General features: G+C 35.5%; 1 protein-coding gene across 1 annotated transcript in view; it reads left to right on the top strand.

Moving 5' to 3' along the window:
- Positions 1-25815, top strand: part of VAV3 (vav guanine nucleotide exchange factor 3) — a 449592-nt gene that overhangs the window by 305243 nt on the left and 118534 nt on the right. The window contains exons 18-19 of the mRNA XM_003769710.4: positions 5506-5528; positions 15562-15607. Coding sequence (XP_003769758.1) covers positions 5506-5528; positions 15562-15607 — 69 coding nt within the window. The remainder of the gene's footprint in view (positions 1-5505; positions 5529-15561; positions 15608-25815) is intronic.

Below are 25815 nucleotides of genomic sequence, written 5' to 3'. Positions count from 1 at the left end.
TATTGACTAAATAAATTTTGAAGTCAGCTCTGAAGCCTTCTTGAAAAATCACTTCTCTTAAAGGCCTCATTTCCAAAATATACAGAGAATTGACTCTAATTTATAAAAAATCAAGCCATTCTCCAATTGATAAATGGTCAAAGGATATGAACAGACAATTCTCAGACAAAGAAATTAAAACTATTTCTAGCCATATGAAAAGGTGCTCCAAGTCATTATTAATCAGAGAAATGCAAATCAAGACAAGTATAAGATACCACTACACACCTGTCAGATTGACTAGAATGTCAGGGAAAGATAATGTGGAATGTTGGAAAACTGGGACACTGATACATTGTTGGGGGAATTGTGAACATATACAGCTATTCTGGAGAGCGATTTGGAATTATGCTCAAAAAGTTATCAAACTGTGTATACCCTTTGATCCAGCAGTGTTACTACTGGACTTATATCCCACAGAGATTTTAAGGAAGGGAAAGGGACCTGTATGTGCAAGAATGTTTGTGGCAGCTCTCTTTGTAGTGACCAGAAACTGGAAATTGAGGGGATGCCCATCAATTGGAGAATGGCTGAATAAATTGTGGTAAATGAATATTATGGAATATTATTGTTCTGTAAGAAATGACCAGCAGGATGATTTCAGAAAGGCCTGGAGAGACTTACATGAACTGATGCTGAGTGAAATGAGCAGGACCAGGAGATCATTGTATACTTCAACAACAATACTATATGATGATCAATTTTGATGGGCGTGTCCCTCTTCAACAATGAGATGAACCAAATCAGTTCCAATGGAGCAGTGATGAATTGAACTAGCTACACTCAGCGAAAGAACTCTGGGAGATGACTATGAACCACTATATAGAATTCCCAGTCCCTCTATTTTTGTCCACCTTCATTTTTTATTTCCTTCACAGGTTATACACTATTTCAAAGTCCAATTCTTTTTGTACAGCAAAATAACTGTTTGGACATGTATACTTATAGTGTATTTAATTTATACTTTAACATATTTAACATGTATTGGTCAACCTGCCATCTGGGAGAAGGGGTAGGGGGAAGAAGGGGAAAAGTTGGAACAAAAGATTTTGCAATTGTCAATGCTGAAAAATTACCCAATCATATATCTTGTAAATAAAAAGCTATAATAATTTAAAAAAAAAAAATCACTTCTCTTAGGCAAATGTACACATACAACTGTGTTCTGACTTTGATTCTGGAGGTTTTGTTTTGCATAGGATCCAGAACAAGTAAAATACCTTCCCATTTCTAAGCTTCACAGAACCAGTAGGGGCATGGTAAAACAATAGAAATTGGTTTATGAGTCACTGTCCTGGAAGATTCTTGAAAGGGTAAAAATATTTTACTGTTGTATCCATTGCAACCTCAAGAATAGAGCTTTGGGTAAAGATGAATTAAGGATTATAAATTTTTGGGTGCTTGAAGAGTGGAATGACTTTCCTGAGAATATTCCCAGGAGAAGTGAGGGGTGAAAGAGAGTATGAGGGATATCTCAAGACAGCAGCTTCTTTTGCTTGTGATGTTCAGATGAGGTAGGTATTCCAATATTTAGATCTCCACCTCACACTGTTATGTCTTGTCTAGCAGCCCTGTTGGGTAATTGTACCCTTGGGAGACAAGAGTCTTGAATCTGAGTATTATAAATTATGATGTCAGATGCATGCAAATAAGATGTCAGATAGATGTAAATGATGGGCTTTGTAAGCTTTGTAATCAGGCGCAGGTTTTGCAAAGAACAGATCACTTAACAGGTACTTAGATCACATTTTGAACTAGAATATTTTTTTAATCAGGAACCAAAAGAGTCTTCAGATTAGCAAAGAATTTTTTCAGTATACCGTTTATAGGTCTTTCTGAGCAAAAAAGAGAAGAATGCATTGAGACTGTCCCAATATGAATTCACAGAGGGCTTAGCATATCACGAGGTTAAACATGACATCCACTTTTTTGTTTCCTTTATAAATTCAGCCCTCTAAGAGAAGCTTTATTTCCATTGCTTGACTATGCCCCAAGTAAGCCAAGCTCATTGCAGTGGTTTGACTTCATTTGCTTTCCTGGAATCAGAAATCTTACATGTTAATAAAACAGAATGTTCTCTGGTGGTAAAGGCAAAAAGAAAGAAAATTGACTTTGATTTAAGCATTGTTCTGTCTGTATTCTCACTATGAAAGTGTCACATTTATTTGCTGCTGAACATCCTTCTCTAGGAATGAAATTCAACTAGTATAATACAGCAGACAGTACCAGACTGGTTCCAGCCCCATGTTTTACTATTGCCTACTTCTTCCTTACATCTGTGGAATGGTCTGTGTTGCTCTGACTAGCCATGAAGCTAGAAAAGAGGATTTGACTTGGTCTCTTTGGCTCTAAGGGACAGAACTAGGAAAACTGGGTATATAGGAAAAGCAAAACAAAACAAAACCAAGTTTCTAATAAGAACTAACGATGAATACAATGGACTACTTCTAATGGGTTTTAAAAATGAAGACTACATTAAAAGTCTTCAGGAAAAAATTGGTCACTTGTGGAGATATAAGAATCTTTGCACGAGTTGGATGTCTGGATGATTGATAAACTGACTAGCACATTACCTGCCATGTAATAAGTACATAATAAATACTTGTTCATTGAGAAAGATTCCGGACCAATCATTATTGCTCATTTTCCCTTTTAATCATCATTGCTATATCCCCTATATTCAAACAAATTCCCTTACCAATTCACCTAATTTTTACATGTATCAAACTTCTACACTACATAAAGCATTATATTGAGTGTTGGGGATACCATCTTCCCCAAGACCTACCTCCCCTAAATTGAATCATCACTGCTATAACCTAGTTGGAAGATTCATATAGTCAGCAAGCAATTTTTAAGCACTTACTATTTAGCAGGTGCCTCAGCCCACGAGGCAGTGTGTGGACCCTGGAAGAAAAGAGATAAGGGCAAGTGAGAGGGGCCGGGCGAAATGGAGGCAAGACAAATCCATCTGATCAAGCCTCATTTTAATGGGTGCAATAGTACAGATATATATAGCAGTAGGAAAGAAGGCAGGGTTGTACAAACACAGTACAGGGTGGGGGTCCTAGACAAAGGGTTGGTATCCCGCCCAAGGATGAGCTGCTCAGTTGTTTCTGGTGGTAGGAAGCTCTATGATGTGATTAGGGGAATGCCTAAATATCTGCCTATTCAAAGTTAGGGCAGTGCTTGGATGTGATTAGGAGATTCCTATTCAGGAAGTCTTTGGTATGATGTGATTAGAAGATTCCTATTCAAGGTTAGGAATGTGGCCTTATGTGGCTGTAGATTAGTGCCGGCTCCCCACAACCAGGCACTGTGTTAAAGCTTGAAGATACAAAGACCCCCCCCCCCAAAAAAAAAAAAAAAAAAATTGAAACAGACTTGAAGGAACCTATATTCTCCCAAGAAAATACTAATTGTAGTCAAGTCCAGGCAACAGGCATTTATTATGAACTTGGTATTTGGCAGTCACTATGCTAAACATTGAGTATACAAATGCAAGCAAAAAGATAAACAGTTTCTGTCTTAAAGGAGCTTATATTTTCATGGACATAGGTAACAGGGAGAAAACAATAACAATTAGGGGGATTGGGAAAAAAAACATTTGACAAAAAAAATAGAACTTAAGTTGAACATTGAAGAAAATTAAGAATTCTGATGGCTCAAGATGGGGGAAAAAAGTGCATTTCCAGGGTATGTGAAATGCACAGGGAATCACTATCAAGTATCTCATCATCAAGTATAGATTGGTTTAATCCAAAATAGCTCATCCCCTTGCTCTTATCTGGCTCCCTTAAATGTGCATGAGGGTGTTAATATAACCAGCAGCTGCTTTCTTCATCTGTTGGGACAAAATGTTGCCCTAGGACATGGTGCTATAAAGACAAGGGCTGCTTGCACCTCCACATCTTCAGGGAACTGTTCTCCCTGGGATATGGACAGAGAGAAGGGTCAGGGTCAGGCAGAACTGCTTTCCTGGACAGCAGCCTGGGAAAGCCAAGGTGACTTGCATCGGAATTGATGAAAGGCTCTCAGGCACATGGTTTTCTCTGGAAGGAAGGTGACTTTCAATCTATGCCTTTCTCCTGTTCCCACTAATAAAGAATATTCTCTTAGAAAAAAAAAAAATAAAAGGAGAGAGGGGGGAAAAAAGGTAAAAGGCAAAAGAAAACTCATTCTGTTAGCCTCAGGCAGGTTCAGTGTGTGAACCTGTTACAGCTGGCTAGGTATACGCTGCAGTGTGAGTCCCTCCCTGGAATTCTGATTATAGGGCTTCTTAGAATTCATAAGTCATGTGAATTTTAGGGTTTGAAGGGATGTATCCATCAGCTAATCCAATCCAGGGGATTTGAGAGACTTGTTCAAGGTCAGCCAATGATGGGTGGCAGATCCTTCTCTAGAAGTCTTTGTCTGATTTACACCTTTATTTCTGCCCCCCCTGCCAGCTACTTATGAAAAGATCTACCATCTTGTTAGATCTCTGCTTTCTTCCTTCTTAATTTGGCTCTATTTTTTCTCTTTATGGGATCATTTTGGGGTAGAAAAGACCTGGGGTAATATCATGGTAAAATGGTGCTTCCAGATGCCCAAGGGGTGGCTAAAGATCATTGAGTGTGTCCCGGATATAGAACACTGGAGAGCATAGCCCTTGACTGACCTGGGCAATGTCTTTCTACACCTAATCCTGTTTGTCAGCTTTTGAAGAGGCGGTTTGTGGCCCTGCTCTAATAAAGAATGATCTTTTGTCCTTCTCTGACATTAATTCATCCAAAGATCTCAAAGCACTTTATAACCATTATTCACCTTCACAATGTAACTAAAGATTGTTATTCCTATTTCATAGGAACACGAGAGTCTAGAGCAAACATCCAATTTTATCTAAGTAACAAAAGAGGAGAGAATATTCACATCACAATCCAATGCTGGTTCTCTTTTTTTTCCTTTAGATCAGAGTTGGGTCAAGTAGACATGAAAATTGTACAAATTTAATAAAAAGTGTTAATATGCCTTAGTCTTTGTTGCTTAACTTGTAGTGGGAACCTGAATGTATGGCACGTAGGTACAATTTGGTGAGTTAAAAACCCTAATACCAGGTTTAAGGTAATAAAGTTGAGGGGAGACAGCTTTCTCTCATGCATAGAAAGTTAATGCAAACCCTCTACTTGAGCAGCTTTTGTGGTTTAATTATTTGACACTGCTTAATAAGCAATTCAGAGAGTTAAGTATAGTTTATAAGCAAGCCATTTAGAGCTCTGAGTCATTTTCCTGGCAAGCCAATCAGGTCAGAGAACCAGAGTTGCAAAACAATAACTAGCCCAGCCCCAGGGACCCTGGAAATATATTACAGGTATCAGTTAGGAAAACAAAGCCATAGTGTTTTAGCAGGCAGCAGAGCCCAGGCTGAGATTTCTAATCCAACACAATTGCTTACACTGACAATGCCCATTTTTACATTTGTTTCAGAACAAGGGAAGCTCAAACCTGAGGTAAGATTAAAGTTTTTACGTGCTTGCTTTCTGCATTGTTTGCTAACTTGAGCAGAAATCGTTCTTTTAAATGCAAAATGTACATGCTTTTCCTCTTTAAAAAATGTGGACATAACTAGAGGTAAAAGAAGCAGCCAAATACATCTGAATGAGTTACACTGGTCAGTTAATGGGGAGGGTGAAAGTCACACTACTTGCCATCATGTCTCTACTGAATTTTCTTTTCTTTTCTGATTTTTTTGAACAGTTTAATAGAAAATGAGAAAATCTAAGCTAATGTTTACAACATTAGCATGTCAGCATTGAAATGGAAGTGCTATTCTTAAGAATGGTTCAAAAAACAAAGCTTAAGCAATGATATGCCATAATGTGTGGCTGTCTACCCAATAGAAACCAGATGGGGAAAACAACAGAGTAGTGGATTGGATGACCCTTCAGTGCCATTTAATTAAATTCAACATACATTTATTAAGTGCCTGAACTAGGCAAAGAGAAAGAGATACCTTGGCATAGAGTGTCAGCTTTAGAGAAAAAAAAGACTGGAATTTAAGGTTCACCTATGACATATTGTTTCAGTGACCCCGGATCTGTTCTTTTAACTGTTGCCCCGGACAATTCTCTTAAGATGACATGTTTGCAGAATTGGCTGTTATCAATTTGTGAGGGGAGTTTCTTCAATACCAATTCAGAAATTGAGGGTCCTCAGAGATACTTTCAGGGAGTTCCTGAGGTCAAAACTATTTTAACAATAGTAAGACATTTTAATTTCTAATATGATAACTATTGGCAGATATAATTCATGCAAACAGAAGTTCTTTTCAATAATTTTTAAGAATTTGAAAGGACTGGAGGCTAAAAAGATTGAGAACTATTGCTCTACATCAATGAAATCACAGATATGATCCACTTTCCCCCTTTCTCTTTCTCTCTAAGAAAATAAAAGGGATGTAACTAATTACTGTTGACACAGATAAAAACAAACAAAACATTACTTCTTTAAATTCTTCCTGAGGAGCATATAAGGAATTTCCATAAAATCTTTGGCAAACTATTTTCACCTTTTTTGGGGCTCAGTTTCCCCATCTGCATAACGAAAGAATTGTACTAAAAGATTGCTAAGACATTACATTCCAAGTATATTGATTGATTCCCTATCTCAAAATGAATCTATTGCAACCAAATTTGGCAGGCTACTGTTTCACAAAATTAACTTGCACATGGGAAAAGTCGTTCTCTTATTAAAATCCAGTAACCCTCCCCCCAAAAAACAAATGAACAAATCCCAGTCCTAAAAAACTTATTATTAATAGACATTCATATACTAGGAAGTTTATGGCCATGCATGAGACTACTTTCTAGAAGCAGATAGTTGTTATATTTTGGCAAACCACTTGTGAGTATTGAAAGGCCTGTCCCATTGTGTTTCTTGCAATCTTGTTTCATTAATCTGCCACTTAAACACACAAAGAGATTACTTATGTTGTCTCAATGACCTTGACCATATCATGTTATGATCTATCAAAGCTATACAAACTTTATATACAGGTGAAGTTTCTCTTTAACAAGGTTCCTTTTCATGAATTACTTGATTTAAGGCAGAGTCTTCTAACTTCTGATGCCAGTTCAAAATAGAATACTCTGATTATATTCTAGTTTATGTAAACAAAACCAAAGTCATTGGGAAAGGGTGCAGATTTTCAGAGCACTTTGACATGAGCTGTGGTCTTTGGCCAAAAGCCATAATACTCTGACTGCACTCCAAGTATAAAGAATACAATGATAGCAGAAAACAAAACAAAACAAAATAACAATTAAAAACACAGACAAAACTAATTGTTATATTAACAGTGAAAGTGAAATTTAAAATGGGAGTAGATAGAAAAGAACAAATCCCAATTTTAAATCTTAAAGTACATGTTCTTCTTAGCCAAACAACAAAAATAATAAATGTATAATAATAGCCATAATATGTTTAGCAATATGAAGCATTTTGAAGGTTGCAAAGTATATGGCATCATTTGGTCTTCAAAACAATCCTGGAAGGTTAACTGCTATTATGCTATAGATAAAGAAAATAAATCTGTAAGAATTTAAGTGACTTGTCCAGGATCATACAACTAGTACATATCTGCCACAAGTTTCAAACCCAGATTTTCTTTACTCAAAGTGTAGTATTCATTCCATTGTGGCACTTAGGATATATATTCTGAAAGTTTTAAGTGCCTTTCCTATGGTCACAAGGATATGAAAATGTGATAACATAATATCAGTGTGCCTCAGTGAGGTAACATTCAAACAGATTGTCAAAATTTAGCAAGGACTGAAAGGAGTATTGGTAGAAGGAGCCTTACATTTTTATCTTGACACTAACCTTTCATTGATAACCTTTCATTCTACTCTTTTACTAAATATAGAACCATTCTTTTCTCTCAAGAGTTAGAGTGACCAGTGATATAAAATTGTTAGATTCAAAACTCAGATCCAAAGCCACATTCTCTAGGAGAAGTTTACTGGTTTTCCCAGTTTTTAAGTTTTCTCCTCTGAGATTACTTTCCCACTCTACCTACATGTGGAATAAATATAGACTAATGTTGCATAGGGCAACTAGGTAGTACAGTAGAAGGAGCTTGGAATCTGGAGTCTTCAAAAGTTCAAATTTAGTCTCAGATGCTCACTATCTAAGTAATCCTGGAGAAATAACTTAACCTTGTTTGCCTCAGTTTTCTCATCTGTAAATGGCAGGAAATGGCAAACCACTCCAATATCTTTGCCAAGAAAGCCTCAAAATGTGGTCACAAACAGTTGGACATGACTGAAAAATGACTGAACAACCATGTGTTGTCTTCATTCAAATGTAAGGTCATGGAGGGCAGGAACTGTTTTTCTTTTGTTTTGTTTTGATAACTTCAACACTTAGCATGTCTGGCACAAAGTAAACCCTTAATAAATACTCTTCTGAAGCTTGAGTTATTATTATTAGTTAGGTGACATATACTGAAAGCTCCAGCCCATTGCTCACTGAGAGCGAACTCAGACAAAATCTCCCCGCAAATGTTGATGCTATCCTTACCCTATATAACAGTGAGCTTTCTGTCTAAAATAATGCTTGTTACCTTATAACAGTTAATCTGTAATCTTCAGTATATCTCCAGATTTTTAGGCTGACTGTAATCTCTAAAGGCTATAGTTAACAATTTTGTTCAAGACTGCCAAAAATGAGACATCAAGAAATGAAGATAATATTGTAGGGTTTTGATCCCCTTAATTTTCTACCAAAACTCTATTGAGTTGTTGAAGTTTTCCTGGACAGGTTTCTTCTGATAGGGCTTACCCTTTGTTTTTACCTTACATGTCAATTATTTGACCTTTGAGTATTTTTCTTAAAAGAACGTCTGTTTCTATTTTATTTATGTGATGAAAAGTAGGTGAATCTATGTCAAAAAACGTGGAAAAAAGCAATTGATAATTTTCACAGGATTTTAAAAATCAGATATATTTCTACACTTTTCTTTCTCCTTCCACTTTAAATGCCCATCCTTCCATCACAGGAATGAGGCTGGAGCCCAAGGGAAAGCCCAACTGGTTCTAAAGCAGTCACATAGGCTCATCTCAGGACCCACCAAATATTCCTTTGCTTTTTTTTTTGTAAGACTAACTAGCAATTAGATGATATTTCTACACTACTCCTATCTCACACTTTCTAGGCTCCATAAACTGAAATAACATATTTATAGCAATAATAACAACAATGACAGTAACTGACATTTGCATAATACTTTATAGTTTCCAAAGCATTTTGCATACATTAATTACTTCATTTGAAACTCATAGTATCCCTTCCAGGCAAGTGCCACACCTTTTGCACCCATTTTGTAGATGAGAATATAAGAGGTTAAACAACAGTTCAATGACCATAGGACAACTAAATATAAGAATCCCCAGTTTTCCTGATTCCAAATATAACTTTTCTAGTCCATCACTTATTTTTAGACTCATTATAGATGAAATCCAGAAGATTCAGTCAGTTGTCTAATATCGTAAGTTAATACAATTAGGATACAAACTTGGCTTATAGTTACAGCATACTTTATACTGTACTTCCTAAGGCAGCTTGATTCAGTTCAAAGCATTTGTAAATTGTCCTCCATGTGTCAGGTATGAGGTAGAGAAAAGGGATACTAAGTAAGTTAATCTCTTTTGCTATTCCAAAAGTCATTTCTTCCATAAAATGTTACTGCCACTCTCTGTTGCTTTTCCTAATGAAAAAAAAAAAAAAGCAAAACCAAAAATAAAACAAAATCCCCGTGTTTGAAACGTAGAAGTTGATTTTCTTCCTTCTCATTTATCTTAAAAGTGAAGTTTAAAAATTGTAGTCAGAAAACTAAACGTGCTAGTCATGGGTCTTGCTCATGAGTATAAACACATCCTGAATTTAATAATCTACAATGAATTTAATACCTGTTGAATCGGACAGTCATAAACTAACTACTCTTGGAGGTAATTTGCTTTTTGCAAAGGCAGAAGTATTGCAGAAACACTCCATGTTCCTATGAAAATTGGATCCAAGAGTCTGGGGGTGGATGGATGAAATCTGACAAAATCATTACTGAAAATTGATTTACTTTTGGAATGAATAGTATTGAAAGGTAAAATTTAAAGTTCAAACATATATACAAGCACACATAGTTATACACACACATACCAAAAAAAAAAAAAAAAAAAAAAATCCTGGTCTTCCAAAACAAGAGAAAGAGAGAAAGAGAGAGAAGAAATATACATAAGTGAATAGGAATCAGGATAGTCATTACAAAAATCAAGTAAAAATTTTAGAGCTTAAAGCAGAATAGAATCTCTTCCCCTCAGGGAACACTCCCACACATAATACATGGGTCTGCCTCAAGAAAGTGAAAACTTTTCAAAGATTATGTTGGCAGGGAATTTTAAAGGCAACAGAAGCTTTTCCAAGATGGCACAGTACTTTTGGCCCCATGGTAGACAGAATCCCAGAGTTTTAGAAATATCAACCAGTGTTTTGAGTTTGGGTAAGTAGATAGGGACAAGATTACATTGTAAAAGAGCAGAAAATCAGAAAAGGGGCAAGTTTTAAAACAGTTTTTTTGAAGGTTTATTTAAGGTTCAGCAAAAGTCATCCTGACAGTAATTCACATTGACCTCTCTAGGAATCCTGGTCTAAAGGTTCCAAGAGAAAAGTTGTTTTTATTTTCTTTTGATACTGATGAATAAAGTTAGGCTGGGCTGCTCAAGATTGCTAGAGGGCACCCTCTGCTACCAGGGTCATAACTGCAGTATACTTGCAGTTTATATGGTTTTTAACCTCCTGTATGCCAGTGAAATATTTAATGTTAAAATCTCTATTTGAAGAACCATAATGTATTGAATTTATTTATTCCTTTAAGGGAAGATGATCAGAATTGACCTTAAACTCAAGAAGCCAACTCCACAGTTTGACTGAAGGTGAAGATTTTTAAAGTAAAAAAAAAAAAAAAAATGGAGGCAATCAGGATAAAGTGACTTGCCTAAGAGGAGGTTGCCTTTGAACACAGGGACTCCTAACTCCAGGGCCAGTGCTCTATCCATTGTGTTACCCAGTTGCCCCAATGGTAAAGATTTTTGAGTGATCTTCCTGTAAATGCTCCTCTAGGAGCATGATGGGTTATATCAGATTGTGTTGCCCTTCCTTGAACATTCTCCTGTAGTAGTTGTAGATTGACTAGTACTGTAATTTAGTAAGGAATTGAGATAAAATAAAGAGCTAGGAGAAGCAAGGAACCAGGGTTCAATTTCTCCTCCCCTTTTCTAATTATCCTTTCACTTACAAGTTTGAACTATCACCAAATCTGACTTAGTAGCAGAAGGAGTCTCAGGCACATCTGATGGTTTTTTCTTAGTTCTCATAGGTCTTGACTCTTCCTGTAGCTAATGATGCTACTATTCACCAATTTCCCTAGATGCTCTTTTCTCTTGGGTTTGTTTGTTTGTTTGTTTTTGTGCTGCTGTTCCCTTCCTACCTCACTACTTCTCAGTTTCCTTTCTGGATACTTCATCTATACCACAGCCATTAAGTGTGACTTTGTACTGACCTATTTCATCTCTTTTCACTCCATGAAATTTCATTTATTGATCTCATCAGCTCACTTGGGTTCAATAGATCTCAATTTCTAGCTTCTCTCAGGAGTTATGATCATACATCACCAAGTTTCTTTTGGAAATCTCAAAGCAGATGTCCTATAATCATCTCAATGGCCCAGTTAAGTGGTGTAGTGGATATAGTGCTGGATCTGGAGTCATGAAGTCCTGAGTTCAAATTTGACCCCAGACACTAATAACTGTGTAGCCCAGGACAAATCACGTAACTCCATTTGCCTCAGTTTCCTCATTCACAAAATAAACTGGAGAAGGAAATAGCAAACTATTTCAGTATTTTTGGCAAGAAAACCCTAAATGGGGTCAAAAAGGATTGGACATAGTTAAACAACAACAACAAAAAAAAGTCTAAAACTCAGGATATCCAAGACAGAGCTTACCATACCATTCCCCCCTTTCCTCTACCACTTTCCCCTCTTTCCAATTTTCCTATTGTTGAGGTATTGTTATTCTAAATTCCCAGGCTCACACTCTTAATGTCATCTACTTTATTCTTTCACCTTTTACATCCAATCCACTGCCAAATCTTTTAATTTCTACCTTTACAACATCTCTCATATATAGTTTCTCCTCTCTATGCACAGTGCTAACATCTTGGTTTAAGCCTTTGTTAATTCTTGCCTAGGTTCTTGCAATTGGTCTCCTTGGGTAAAGTCCTTCCCCATTGTGATTCATCATCTAGTTGGTTGCTAAGGTGGTTTTTCCAAAGGAAAGGCATCACCATGTGACCAATTCTGCTTGGTTGGCTTCAGTGGCTTCCTGTTACCTCCAAAATCAGACATAAAGTCCTTTATTTTGGCGCTTCACAACATGGTCCCTTCTTAAACTTTTTAACATACTGCAATTCATCTGCCCTCATTTAACTCTCCTGAAATGTCATCACTTTGCATTAATCATTCCTTAGGTCTGAATTGACCTGCTCCTTAACTCTATGCCCTGGTGTCTCTGGCTACCTTTAGGACTCATTCCCAATCCCACCTTCTTTAGGAAGTCTTTCCTAGGCCTTTGCTATTTATGCCTTTCACTCTCAGATTACCTTCCATCTATTATGTATGTCTTATATGGGCTTAATTTTTTATGCATTGTCTCCACCATTAGACTATCAACTTCTTGAGGGTACTTACTGGTTTTCCCTTTCTTTGAAACCCCAGTAACCCAGTGTAATGCCCAAAATATAGGAATCACTAAATTATGACTAACCAGCTTGAGTGATAATTAGGGTGGTATTTCTATAATAACAACCAATTCAAATTTATGTTTTTGCTTCCTCTTTCTCTCTCTTTTTTTTTTTCCCTGCTAGGTACAATGTCTAAAAACTTTGTAGCAAGAGACCAGTTAGTACTGTTTTGTATAGTAAAATTAGATACAGACTTTTTTTTCCCCCAAAAGTAATTGAGTTTCATTTTTGATAGGCTCCATGAAAATATGTCTGCATTGTATCATGTTCTTAAAATTGGCATTTTTTTTTTTTTGGCTGTACTATGAAGGACATGAAGTCAACAATGTTAGCAGGAAGGGAAGTTACTAGCCTTAGGAAGAAGGGAGTTAGGGATTATATTATTCTACTGTTCTTTTACTAAAGTTTTTCCTTAAAATCCATCATTCTAGCATGCTCAAATGGGACACTTCCTTTAAAGAACATGGTCCTTTGGTAGATTTAGATCTAGGCAAGCAGGATTTGAATACAGATCCTCCAACTCAAACTCCAGCTCTTTTCTGTTTGTATTAAATTGTAGTCAAGAGCAATACACTCATATACATATCCCACTTTTGTTTTCTAGGTACAAAATCTTACTTCTTCCCTCCCTCTCTTCCTTCCTTCCTTCCTTCCTTCCTTCCTTCCTTTTTTCCTTTTTTTTCTTTGTTTCTTTCTTCCTTTCTCTTTCTTCCTTTCATCTTCCTTCTCTTCTCTTTCTCTCTTCCTTCTTCCTTCTCTTCCTTCCTTCTTCTCTCCTCCTTCTTCCTTCTCCTCCTCCTCTACCATCTTCTCCTTCTCCTGCACCATTTTCTTCTCTTCTTCCTTCTTATTCTCCTCTCTCTGTGTCTCTTTGTTTCTGTCTCTGTCTCTATCTCTCTGTCTGCTCTGTCTCTGTCTCTCCTATCTTCTTCTTTTCCTCTCCCTCAGTTTAGATCTGATCCATGATACCATTTGGTATAAGGAATTGCCTTGTGAGAAAACTCTCTCTCTTTCTCTTTCTTTGTTTCTGTCTCTTTATCTCTCTCTGGTTCTCTCTGAGTGTCTCTCTGCGTCTTTCTCTATCTGTCATCTGTATCTCTGTGTCTGTCTCTCTGTGTGTCTTTTTCTGTCTGTCTCTGTCTCTCTGTCTTTATCTGTCTCTTTCATCTCTCACTGTCTCTGTTTCTGTTTCTGAATATCTCTCTCTCTTTCTCTCTCTCTCTCTCTCTCTCTCTCTCTCTCTCTCTCTCTCTCTCTCTCTCTCTCTCTCTTCTCCTCTTCCTCTCCCTCAGGTTAGATCTGATCTATGACACCATTTGGTATAAGGAATTGCCTTGTGAGATAACTCTTTCTCTTTCTTTCTATCTCTGTCTCTCTCTCTCTCTGTCCCTGTCTTTATCTCTCTTTTTAACAGTGCAGATTGCCACTTGCTTTAGGATTTAGGGAGTCCAAAAGACTTGTCTGTAGACACTACAGGTTAAGCTACTTGCTCAGAATCACACACCCAGCAGGTATTAGAGTTAAGGCTTTATCTTGCATCTCCCAGATAACAGGAGCAACTCTATCCCAAATGTCTATGCCTGCTTCTCATAAGTATTGGCTAATATTTAAAACATGTTTTGTTCCAAGGTTCTATTAAATAGATGTAGAGATAAAGAGATTCTGATGTTGATAATGAGTATAAGCATGTGCCGACTTCTCACTTGCCTCATTCATCAGCTCTTGCCAGGAAGAAAAAAGCTTTGTGGTCCTGTACCCTGTAGTCAAACAAGAAGCGTATTTTTAAAGGCTTAGTAAGCCTTAAAGGGCTAGATACATGCTAGCTTGTATTGGTAGTAGTGGTACGAGTGGTCACTGTCATTGATCTAGTGGTCATTGTAGCAGTAGTAGTCCCCAGGTAGCTTGAACATTGACAGTAGCTGGATGGTATAATGAGCAGACGCTCAGACTTGAAGTCTGGAAGATCTGAGTTTGAATTCTGACTCATATGTATATACTTATACTCATTGTCATTTAGATAAGTCACTTAACTTCATTCAATATCTTTATCTGTAAAAATAGGGACAATAATAGCATCCATTTTACTGGGTTGTGGTGAGGATCAAGTGATATAATGTATGTGAACTCCTTGCCAGCCTTAAAACCTTATTTAAGGGTTGGCTACCATTATTAATATTGTAATTAAATCCAGCTAACAAGGATATGTAAAGTATCTGTTTGTTACATTACAGACAACAATGCTAGAGGTCAAACACATAATTCAGTTCCTGCCTTTAAGGGGCTTACAGTCTAATGGGGCTACATATATATGTATGCATAAACAAAACATATATAGATGTATACAAATCATGTTAATAGATATAACCATAATACTTACAAAGGAGACAGGATTTGAGAGAAAGTAGACAGTGATGGCAAGTTAAGAGGTGATATTACTGTATGATCATTTTCCCCATAAATTATTTATTAAACATAAATGCTTTTTAGAATATAAAGTAGAAAGAAAAATGAAATATGGCTGAAAACAAGCTTGAAGGCAACAAGACATAAGCATTTAAGATTATTCACTTCAGTTATAGTATTTTTGCTGATCATTCTGCCTTCTAAAGCATGATAGTTTAATGTTTCAGAAACCACCTGACAGATGTCTTTGATTTTTTATTTTTCTTCTTTTTTTTTTTCATTACTCAGAAACCACCCAATGGACTTCGAAGACTCCCTAGACAAATGGATCCAGGTTTGTTTTATGGTTTTCTATAGTGATAAGTAGAGCTAAGTTGCCAAAATTATCCTTTAGCAGCAAGTAGGCTCTGAGCCTTTGTTAGCTCCCAGCACACTTACCTGTTTTGGTAATCAGAGAAGAAGGTCTTAAGTACCCATCAGCCAAAAGAATGGGATGCTGCTAAGGGTGAGGTCAAGACAGCTTGACTAACACTCACCTAATGCTAAATTCTTTATAATTAGTGCTGAAGATGATCATTTGCTTATTGAGCCAGGCTTTAGGTTCAGCCTGATAGCTCCCAGGTCCTTTCCCACTGGTCTCTAAAACAATAAAAGAAAATCCATAAGCTTTCGTTTCTTGAAAAAAAATAAGAAACCAAATGAAATGAACACCCTTTTCAGCTCTAAAGAGAGATTATTTTTTCTTCCTAGGCTCTATGTAAGGCTTTCATTCATTTTGACCACTATTCTTAAAAAAAAAAAAAAAAATCCCTTAGAAACTGTGTACACAAATATACAAATATCCCCCCGGAGATCAATTATTTGTCAGAATAATAGTGATCTTAAAAAAAAAAATAGTTCTTCCATTGAAAACTGTGAGATTTTTCTTTTATCATTGCTATACTGTGATTAAAATTAAAAAAATGTTGTTCCTTTCACACTTAATTACCAAAGATTTGTTATGTCAATGTAGAGATCATTAGAAGCAATGTCTACCTAAGCTACTGTTCAAAGATGTATTATGGCAAAGAGGTATTTAGGAGAAAAGGTAAAAAGCCCAGGTGTTTTGGACTATAATTATTGGAAAGAATGATTCTCTGGCTAGAGGTTCTTTGTGGTGGTTTTCCCCTTCTTTTTCTTCTTTTCATCATTACCAGTGTTCACTTGGTTATAAATGTAAGCTTTCAAAGAGTTACAGCTTTTAAACAAACCACACCCATATTTTTCATGTCAGTTTATGAGTTGTCTTAGAGGATTTATGGAAGCTTTATTGCCTCTGGCCAGAGGTTGCCTCACTTGTATTCTGGGATGAGTTTAAAGCTTTCAGTTCTGGAGAAATCATGGCCAATGTTTTGTAAGGTTTTTTTTTTTTGTTTTTGTTTTTTTATGCTTCAACATTTCATAAGACAGTGCTGTATGTGGGTGTGTTCCATTCAAGGGATTCATCTTGGAAATCTGATGTTATACTGAGCATGAATTGGAAAAATGATTCTTTTCATGGTGACTTGATGCCCAACAATGTAGAATAGCTGCTGTGATAACCAAACAATCTGGTGAATTCTAAAAATAAAATGACAGGACTCTATAATTTACTTACCTGTTGTAATAGTTCTAATAAAGCCGAAATATTTATTACAGCAGCTAGATGGCACACAGTGGATAGAGTACTGGGCCTGACATTAGGAAAATCTGAGTTCAAATGTAGCATCAGACACTCAGCTATTTGACTGGGCAGATCACTTAACTTCTCTTGACCTCAGTTTCCTTATCTGTAAGACAAAAAAAATAATATTTACCTCCCAGGTTTGTTATGAGAACAAATGAGACAATATATGCAAAGTACTTTGCAAAGTTTAAAGTGCTATATAAATGCCAGCTATAATAATGATGATGTTAATAATACTAATTGCCTTTAATATGTATCAGTCAGTATGTTAAATACTTTATAAATATCTCATTTGATCATTACAATAATTTTAGGAGGTGGGTTAGTGTTATGCTCATTTTATAATTGATTAGAGCTTCTTGGGGACAGGGACTATTTTTAATTTTTCCCCCGCCTCCCATTTTTCTAATGTTGAGTACAGTGCTTAAAACCTAGTAGGTACTTGATAAATGCTTATTGATTTGATGTGTTAAAGTTATATTACATTTTAACATAATAATACCAGAGTGTGAGTCAAAAGACTTTTCATCTTGGCTCAGATACTTATTAGCTCTGTGATTCCCAACAAGTCATATTACCTCATTTTTCTAATCTGTAAAATGGCAGTAATGAATTCTGCACTATATACCTCTCAGGTTGTTTTGAGAGAAGTGTAAAATTTTTAAAAAAATTGTTAAATTTTGTGTAAAATGCAAATGTAAATGTAAAAAAAATTTAAAGGGCTATGGAAATAGAAACTATTAGAACTATATAAGACATATACAGGCTTCTCTTAATCCCAAGGCACACTCTTTTAGAATAGATAGTCTGTGATTGTTTTATGGCTAATCATCCTGATTTTAAAAAAGAAATACTTATTTTGGGTGTTCTTATTCCAAGAGGAAGGAAATGAATGCTTTTTTCTCTACTGTGCTTGCTATGGCCTACATTTTAGAAGGGTTGAGAAAACTCATATAAGAGTAAAAGGATAAAGTATTCTATAAAATATTTAAGATATATATATAAAGATACAAAGATATAAGACTATATGTTCTGGAGTATTGAATTTAGCTCTATTTTGGAACAGCTAGCTGATACAGTAGGTAGATTACTGAGCCTGAAGACTTGCATTCAAATCTAGTTTCAAATGGTAACTAGTTGTGTGACCTAAGACAAATCATTTAACCTCTGCTTCATTTTTAGTAAAATGGAGACAAGAAGAGCATCTACCTTCTAGGGTTACTGTGAGGATCAAATGAGCTAATAATTGTCAAGTGTTTAGCACAATGTCTGGCACATACACTGTATAAATATTGGTTATTATTATTATTATTGCTATTATGGTTATCATTTTCAGCTTGGTAAATATTTATTAAACACCTACTATGTGCCAGGCACAGCACTAAGTGATAGAGACAGAAAAAATCAATTAGTTCCTGACTTCAAGGACTTTACATATGACAGTAGGATACAACATTTTTCAGGTAAGTCAACTCAAAATATACACAAAATAAATACAAAGAAATTTATTAAATGAATAGAGTTCTAAGTCTGGAGTCAGGAAGAGTTAAATTCAGGTCCTCAGAAACTTGCTAGCTATGTGACCTGTGGTAAGTCACTTAATCCTGTTTGCCTCAGTTCCCTCATTTGTAAAATGAGCTGGTGGAGGAATTGATGTCACTCCAGTCTCTTTGCCAAGAAAAATCCAAATGAGTTCATGAAGTGTTGTACATGACTGAACAACAACAACAAAAATACAAAATAATTTCCAGAAACGGAAGCAAGTGCGCTGCTAGATTGTCTAGTGGATAGAGTGCTGGGTTTGGAGTCGGGCAGACCTGACTTCAAACCTCGTCTTAGACTCTTACTAGCTATATAATCTCAGGAAAGTCACTGAAGCAATCTGCCTCAGTGTGCTTAATGGTAAAATGGAAATAATAGCATCTGGCTCCCAGGCTTGCTATGAAGATAAAATGAAGTAATATTTGTAAAGCTCTTTGCAGATCTTAAAGTTCTCTGCAAATATCATCTCTTCTTATCTTAACTCTTACTGGTAATCAGAAAGAGGCTCAGGTAAGAGGTGACACCTGGGGAACTCTGGGAGTTAGAGTTTTTAAGAGGCAGAATGAGTAAAGGACAAAAAGTATAAAAAAAATGGATCAAAGGAAGGCAGGATGTCATGTAAAGGGAACAGGCAATGTCAATCTGTCCTGGAATATACAGTATGTGAGGGGGGCAAATAGGAAATCAGTCTGGAAAAATAAATTTTGAAGGGCATTAAATGACAGATAGAAGAGGCTATATTTTGTTATAGGGACAACAGGGAATCATTGAAACTTCTTAAGCAGGAGAGTGACATTTTCAACATAATATTGTATTTTCTAATAGCCTAAATATTAGAAATTTAAAAGATGAAGTATTTTAGAAAGGTGTTCTTTCTTTACCTATATATTTTAAATAATATTTCAGCTTCTAGAGTAAGAAGAGGTTTAGTTTCCATTTTTTTTCCTCATGGGAAATAATTTTTAATCTGATAATGTGCAAATGGGAATATGTAATTTGATTAAGGAGGAATTTCTTATCTTGCCAACTTTTCAGGAATAAATGGATTTCATAAAGTGAGGTAATACCTATAATCAGAGAAGGGAGCTGTAATCAAATATCTGCAAAACATGCTCACTTAGAGGCTCTTGTAGAATTGTAAACAGATTTCATCTGACACCCTCATTTGTTTCTCGTGTCATTAAGAGAGAGGGAAAAAAAAAGCCTGGTTTGGTATTCCTACAAAGCACTACTTAGATTAAGCTAAACAGTAAAGAATACTTGTTCTGACTTAAATTATAAGTGAAACATTATAATATAAAATATACATCTTTTCTGGCTCTATTATACTAAGATAAATATACAATATTTCCCCCTTTTCATTTCTTTCCTTATTATTAGAAGTCTTGCTCTTTGTACATGGCAGGCTGGTACAATGGGTATTAGGAAGCCCTGTATTCAAATCTTGCCTCAAATATTTACAAACTGTATATCAGTGAACAATTATTTTTGAATCTCCATTTCTTCATCTGTAAAATACAGATAATAATAGTTATTACCTTCTGAGGTTATAATGAGGATCTTAAAATAAAAAATATGAGAAAATACATGTAGAACCTTTCCACACATGTATATAAACATATAAATCAACATGAAGTATTCTTATGCAGATTATTGAGATGATGACCACAATGTGATTGACAGTTGTATATATTTGAAAAAATTTCTTTGCTTTTAGTCTTTATGAATTTTACAAGAAAATACTTGTTGGATATGTCCCATACAAGGAAAACCACTATGGAAATGTGATGTGACAACAAGAATGAATTAGGGATTGGTTGTTTTCATGGCAATTAATGCTTTGTAATGCAGGAACATTTCTATGTCCTCAGAAAAGTCATTCAGAATTTGAGGAACATATAAAAGGCATCAGGATTAGCTTCCCAGATTCAGTACCTTATAGGTATTAAACATAGCAGTATTCAAAATGAGCTCATCATTTTCCAATTGCTATATGCCATGTTGATTGCTATTGTTTTCCCTAAATGCCAGTAGTGTGTTTAATTAAATGCTATTTGTCATCATGGCTTTTGTCACATAGAAATCTTTTCCATTCCATCTCACTTTTCAAGCTTAGTCAGGCTTGGCTACATGGACTGATGAACATTGCTTCAAATGCTGGTCTCAGGAATAGTGATGATTTAGCACCAAACTATGTCTTTCAGGTGAAAGCTGAATGGAAAGAAGCATTTAAACCAATGAACACTTCTGTAATACTAAATCCAAGATCCTTATCGATAACTTCTCTATGATTTTGTAGTGGCTACTTTTCAGGTCCTGATTTACTATCATAAATTTAGTGATCAATGCAGATTGTGCAAGAAATATAGAAATATGCATTGCAACATTTACCACCTATTGGATATCCAGTATGATTTGCCATCATGGCAAGAATTTTACATTAGAAGTACAATAGTTCATAGATTGACAGGCAACAAATCCCTATACTACAAATATGGATCTCAAAATATCCTCAAGGACTCAGTCAATAAAATAAACTATACTAGTACAGGAGAATCATCACAGACCAAATGACTGCTCACAATTGTTGACTTGTAACATTGATCCATAAAACCTTAAGAACAACATTTTTAATAGCTGTCACCGTACCAAATGCTCATGGTCTCTAAGCTTCATGGAATAAGAAAGCATTCAAAATGCAGAGACTTAGCAGAAGAAATCAAAATTATGTGGGAGTAGGATAAGTTTGATGGAGTTACATCTGAATACTTTTATCCCAATATAAATTTTAAAAAACTAGTCATTTTATCCACCTGTGCAATAGTCCATAGAACATTAAATATAGAAAAATAAAAGCAGCATGTCAAACAATTTGTCCCTGGGCTATTTCTATGTGAACTCCATCAAACAAGATAAAAATGATATTAAAAAAAAAAGAATTATTGACATTGATAGTGTGCTTCAGACTTTTAAAAATATAAATTGTATTGCCTTTTATATTTTCATGATGATAATTTCTATATAGTTTTCCTACTATCACCAGTTTAGAATAGGGCATTCCTTTGTTAAAAAAAAAAAGGGGGGGGAATAGTTAAGCAAAAAAACAATGAATGTAGGTATAGCCTTTGACAATGTGTCATGTTTTCCTTTCTTACCCCTTTGCCTCTCTGTCAAGAAGCGGAAGTTGCACTTCCTTAACTGTTTCTGGGAACATTATTGATATTTCAGTTATTCAAAGTTTATCTTATTTTCAGTGGTCTTGTCATTGACATATATAGTCACTTTGTATATTGTTTTGCCTTTTTTTGTTTTGTTTTGCTCTTCATCAGCTTATGTAAATCTTTCAGTATTTCCCAGACTCCTTCATTTTTCTCATTTCTTATCCCACAATATTATTACATCATATTCACATGTAAAAGTTCAACCCTTACCTAATTGATGCATAACCATTTTGTTTACAGTTCTTTTCTATTGGAAAAGTGCTGTTTTTGACACAGGAGGCCTTCCTTCTGGCTTGTGCTTTGTTTGAGATTTTGCTTTTAATTTTTTTCTTTAATTTAATTTTTTTTAATTGTAGCTTTTTATATACAAAACATATGCATGGGAAATTTTTCAACATTGACCCTTGCAAAAACTTCTATCCCAACTTTTCCCTTCCTTCCTCTACATGGCTGTCCCATACATGTTAAATATGTTAAAGTATATGTTAAATACGGTATATATATATACATATTTATACAGTTATCTTGTTGCACAGGAAAGATCGGATTTAGAAAGAAGGTAAAAATAACTTGAGAAGAAAAAAACAAAAATAATTCTGCTTTGTTTGAGAAAATATTTTACACATATCTTTTTATTTAAATCTTACAACATCTCTATGAGGTAAATACTACAGACATGATTATCCCCATTTTATAGCTGAAGATACTTAGTGTCAGAGAGGTAGAATTAATTGACCTCTATCATATGGCTAGAATGAGAAACAGGTTTCAGATTCTAATATTTCTACTTCAAAGGTCAGCATGCTAAGCTTCTTAAATTGTGAATCATGACCTCGTCTGAGGTCACGCAAATGAATGTGGGAGTCATAAAAATTTTGGCAACAGTAAAAGGTTTCTGAACATAAAGACCAAAAATTAATTCAAAATAAAATAATAAATCCAAGGTGTTTTTGGAGGCACTTGTCCATGTTACATCATGAGACTTCATTGCAGCCTTGGTTCAGAACACACAACATGCACACTTTGTACTGTGTATGCATGAATGAATGAAGCCAGAAACATCTCAGCTCAGATTTGAGACAAGGTCATGTAAAAAATTCTTGCATATAAAGAGGAAGAGGGGGGGAAAGGGGGAAATGTTTAAAAAGTCCTGTGCTACAACATACTGAAATAGTTTACAAAATCAAATTCATACTTTCAGAACATTTATATCTCTGCATCATATAGAATTTGGGATCTTGTTGCTTCTTTTTCTTCCTTTGTTTTGATGGAGAGCTCAGTTCCATATTAAATTCCTATTCTTCTCAAAGAATGTGGTAAGTTCTTTGAAATTTTTACAAATGCACTTTATATAAGAAAGCAAACATCGTCTAGCCTGCCATTTCTTCCACTGGGAATACCCCCTATCTCTTTGGCTTTGACTGGTTACTCTCAGATCTTTTTTTTTTTTTTTTAAAGAAGATGTCCAAGCCGGCTATGTCTTTATTCCTCTTCAAACTATGCTCTTAAATTGACTTCCACACTGGACTTCATGACCTGTACCTTTCTCTCTTTCCCCCACTCTTCACCAACCTCCCACTTCAGCCTTTCAGCTTCCTTTTATGTGATTTTTCTCTATTGGAATATAAGCTACTTGAGAGCAGGGACTTTATTTCCTTCAGTTTGCATTTATATTCCCATTGCTCAGCACATTGCCTGGCACATAATAGGTACTTAATAAATTTGTTGACTTGACTGCCCTCTCCAAGAAATGAAAAAATGTTGACTTTGTAAGAGTTTTTTCTAGTGGATTTCCATCTTCTTCAGGTTTATCATTAGTTTACAGAGACATGCTTCAATAATAGAATAGACCATAATCTCATATTTTTGAGAATATAGTTATGCCTTCCACATCGTACCTTTTACCCATTGTAATTTCTAGTCAGCATAAAAAATTAAAAGGGAATTTTTTAGGCATTTGCAGAAACTGCAAATGACACATGAAGGCCAGCAGTAATGTTTATTTAGAATGTTTAGAAACTCAAAAATGAGTAAAATAAATGCATAATATCAACATATTTTATGTTTTAATGCCACAAATATACACAATTTCTTCTTTTCTGTAGCATGAAGAGAAGGTCAAAAAATTTGTGTGAATTTTCCAGATCATCATAACAATGCATTCCCAACCCCTGCGATGTGAAAAGGATAACTGCGTAATCTTTATAACACCAACAACCTACTAAAAGTCATAGAGTTCTAGTTTAAGTGATATCAATGAAGCAGCAATCTTTTAACTGAATTAAAAAAAAATTATTAAAAGCTACACATATTGAAAATGTATACATAGACCCACAGATTTAGAACTAAAAAAGACATCAACATCATCTAGTTTAATCTTCTCATTTTATTAAGAAATTAGAGTGCAGAGAAGTTTGCCTAAGCCCAGATCTTAAAAATATTAATCAGTGGAGCCAACATTTTGAATCTTTCTTCCTCTGATTCCCAAACCAGCAATATGTTGTATAGTGCTGAGTCTGCTTAACATTCATGAATATAAATTCAGAAAATACTTATTAAGAGCTTATGCTTTCTAGAGCCATGTGCTACATACTGGAGGATAAAGTGTCATTAAGACAATCTCTGGTTTCTTAAATCTTACATTCTAATGAAGGGATAGGACACATACAGCATAAGTATAATAAGAGATAATATGTGACAATTACATTGAGAGGTGGTGTTTTCTAGGCTGAATTATGTTTGGCAAAATGGTCATGTTTTGAAGACTCAACTGCTTCAGTCTTTTGTCATTGTTGTTTTGGTTTTCTTAAATATAGGTAGGTATTTCCATCAGGATGTACCTTGCTTTGAGACAGATGCTAGTGCAAAAAGAACAAGGCTCTTAAGAGACGACAGATCAATTATCTCAGGAGTCCAGTAGTACCAGGCACTTTTCAAGAACACAGGATCATAAATCTCAAGAAAATCCCAGCCTTGCTGTAATATTTTTACTGAAAGTGGCACTCAAGGTCAAAGTTACCAATTAAACTTTAATGCTGAGGCTTTAAAGATTGCCTTGTACTGAGTCTAGTTTATGTTTATGGGAGCTGGAGGATCTATCTTATTTTTCACACAATGCTTTTGTTAGGCCCATGAACTCTTGGCTTGTTTTGAACCAAGTCGACATTTTCCAACTATGGGGGCATTGTCTGGTATTTATGGAACAGATTGCCTCAGTAGATGTGGAATTTAATGTCACTATCCAGGGGATTGTTTAAATCCACCCGATTGCCATGTAGCCCACTGCTGAAAGATTAGACAAAGTAGCTCTGAAAGGTTTAGGAAGATGAGTTTCTTCCTGCCTCGAGTGACTTGGACTAGTGGTAATAACAGTAAAGAATCAACTGCTATTAAGTTATCAGGGTCCCCTTCTGAGATAGTTCTCCAGATTCTTTGCTTAACTTTTATTTAGAGAGGGAAGAGAAAAGTGCTGTTTTCTTACCGTCACTAAACTATCATACTTTCTAACTTGACAAAAATATCCCAGGTATATTCCTAATGAGCTCTCTAAGAATTAACACATGATCATTTACCCTTTTTTGGTATAAATTTTAGATAATAATAGATAGATACATGTAGGGAGCCAAATCAGATATTGTTAGCAGATTTCCTCTGGGCTGAAGGATCTTATACTTCACCCAGAGTTCCCCTACAATCTGTGGCCCTTTACAGATATAGATTGTTCCTCCACATAGAATGTAAGCTCCTTGAAGGGAGGAGGGATTGTGTTTCATTTTAATCTTTATACTCCCAGTTCCACAATATACAGTAGGTGCTCAGTAAATGCTTGTTGATTGTTTGGTAACATAAAACGCACGAAACCATTTCCACTTGTCCTCTAGAATCTCAGGGGTCCTCAAACTACGGCTGCGGCCAGATGCAGCAGCTGAGGACAATTATCCCCCTCACCCAGAGGTATGAAGTTTTTTATTTAAAGGCCCACAAAACAAAGTTTTTGTTTTTACTATAGTCCCGCCCTCCAACAGTCTGAGGGACAGTGAACTGGCCCCCTATTTAAAAAGTTTGAGGACCCCT

This window comes from Sarcophilus harrisii, chromosome 4, assembly GCF_902635505.1.
Source record: "Sarcophilus harrisii chromosome 4, mSarHar1.11, whole genome shotgun sequence".
In the NCBI taxonomy this organism is placed as follows: Eukaryota; Metazoa; Chordata; class Mammalia; order Dasyuromorphia; family Dasyuridae; genus Sarcophilus; species Sarcophilus harrisii.
The sequence above is the reverse complement of the archived record's forward strand: the minus strand, read 5'-3'. Positions and strand labels throughout refer to the sequence as shown.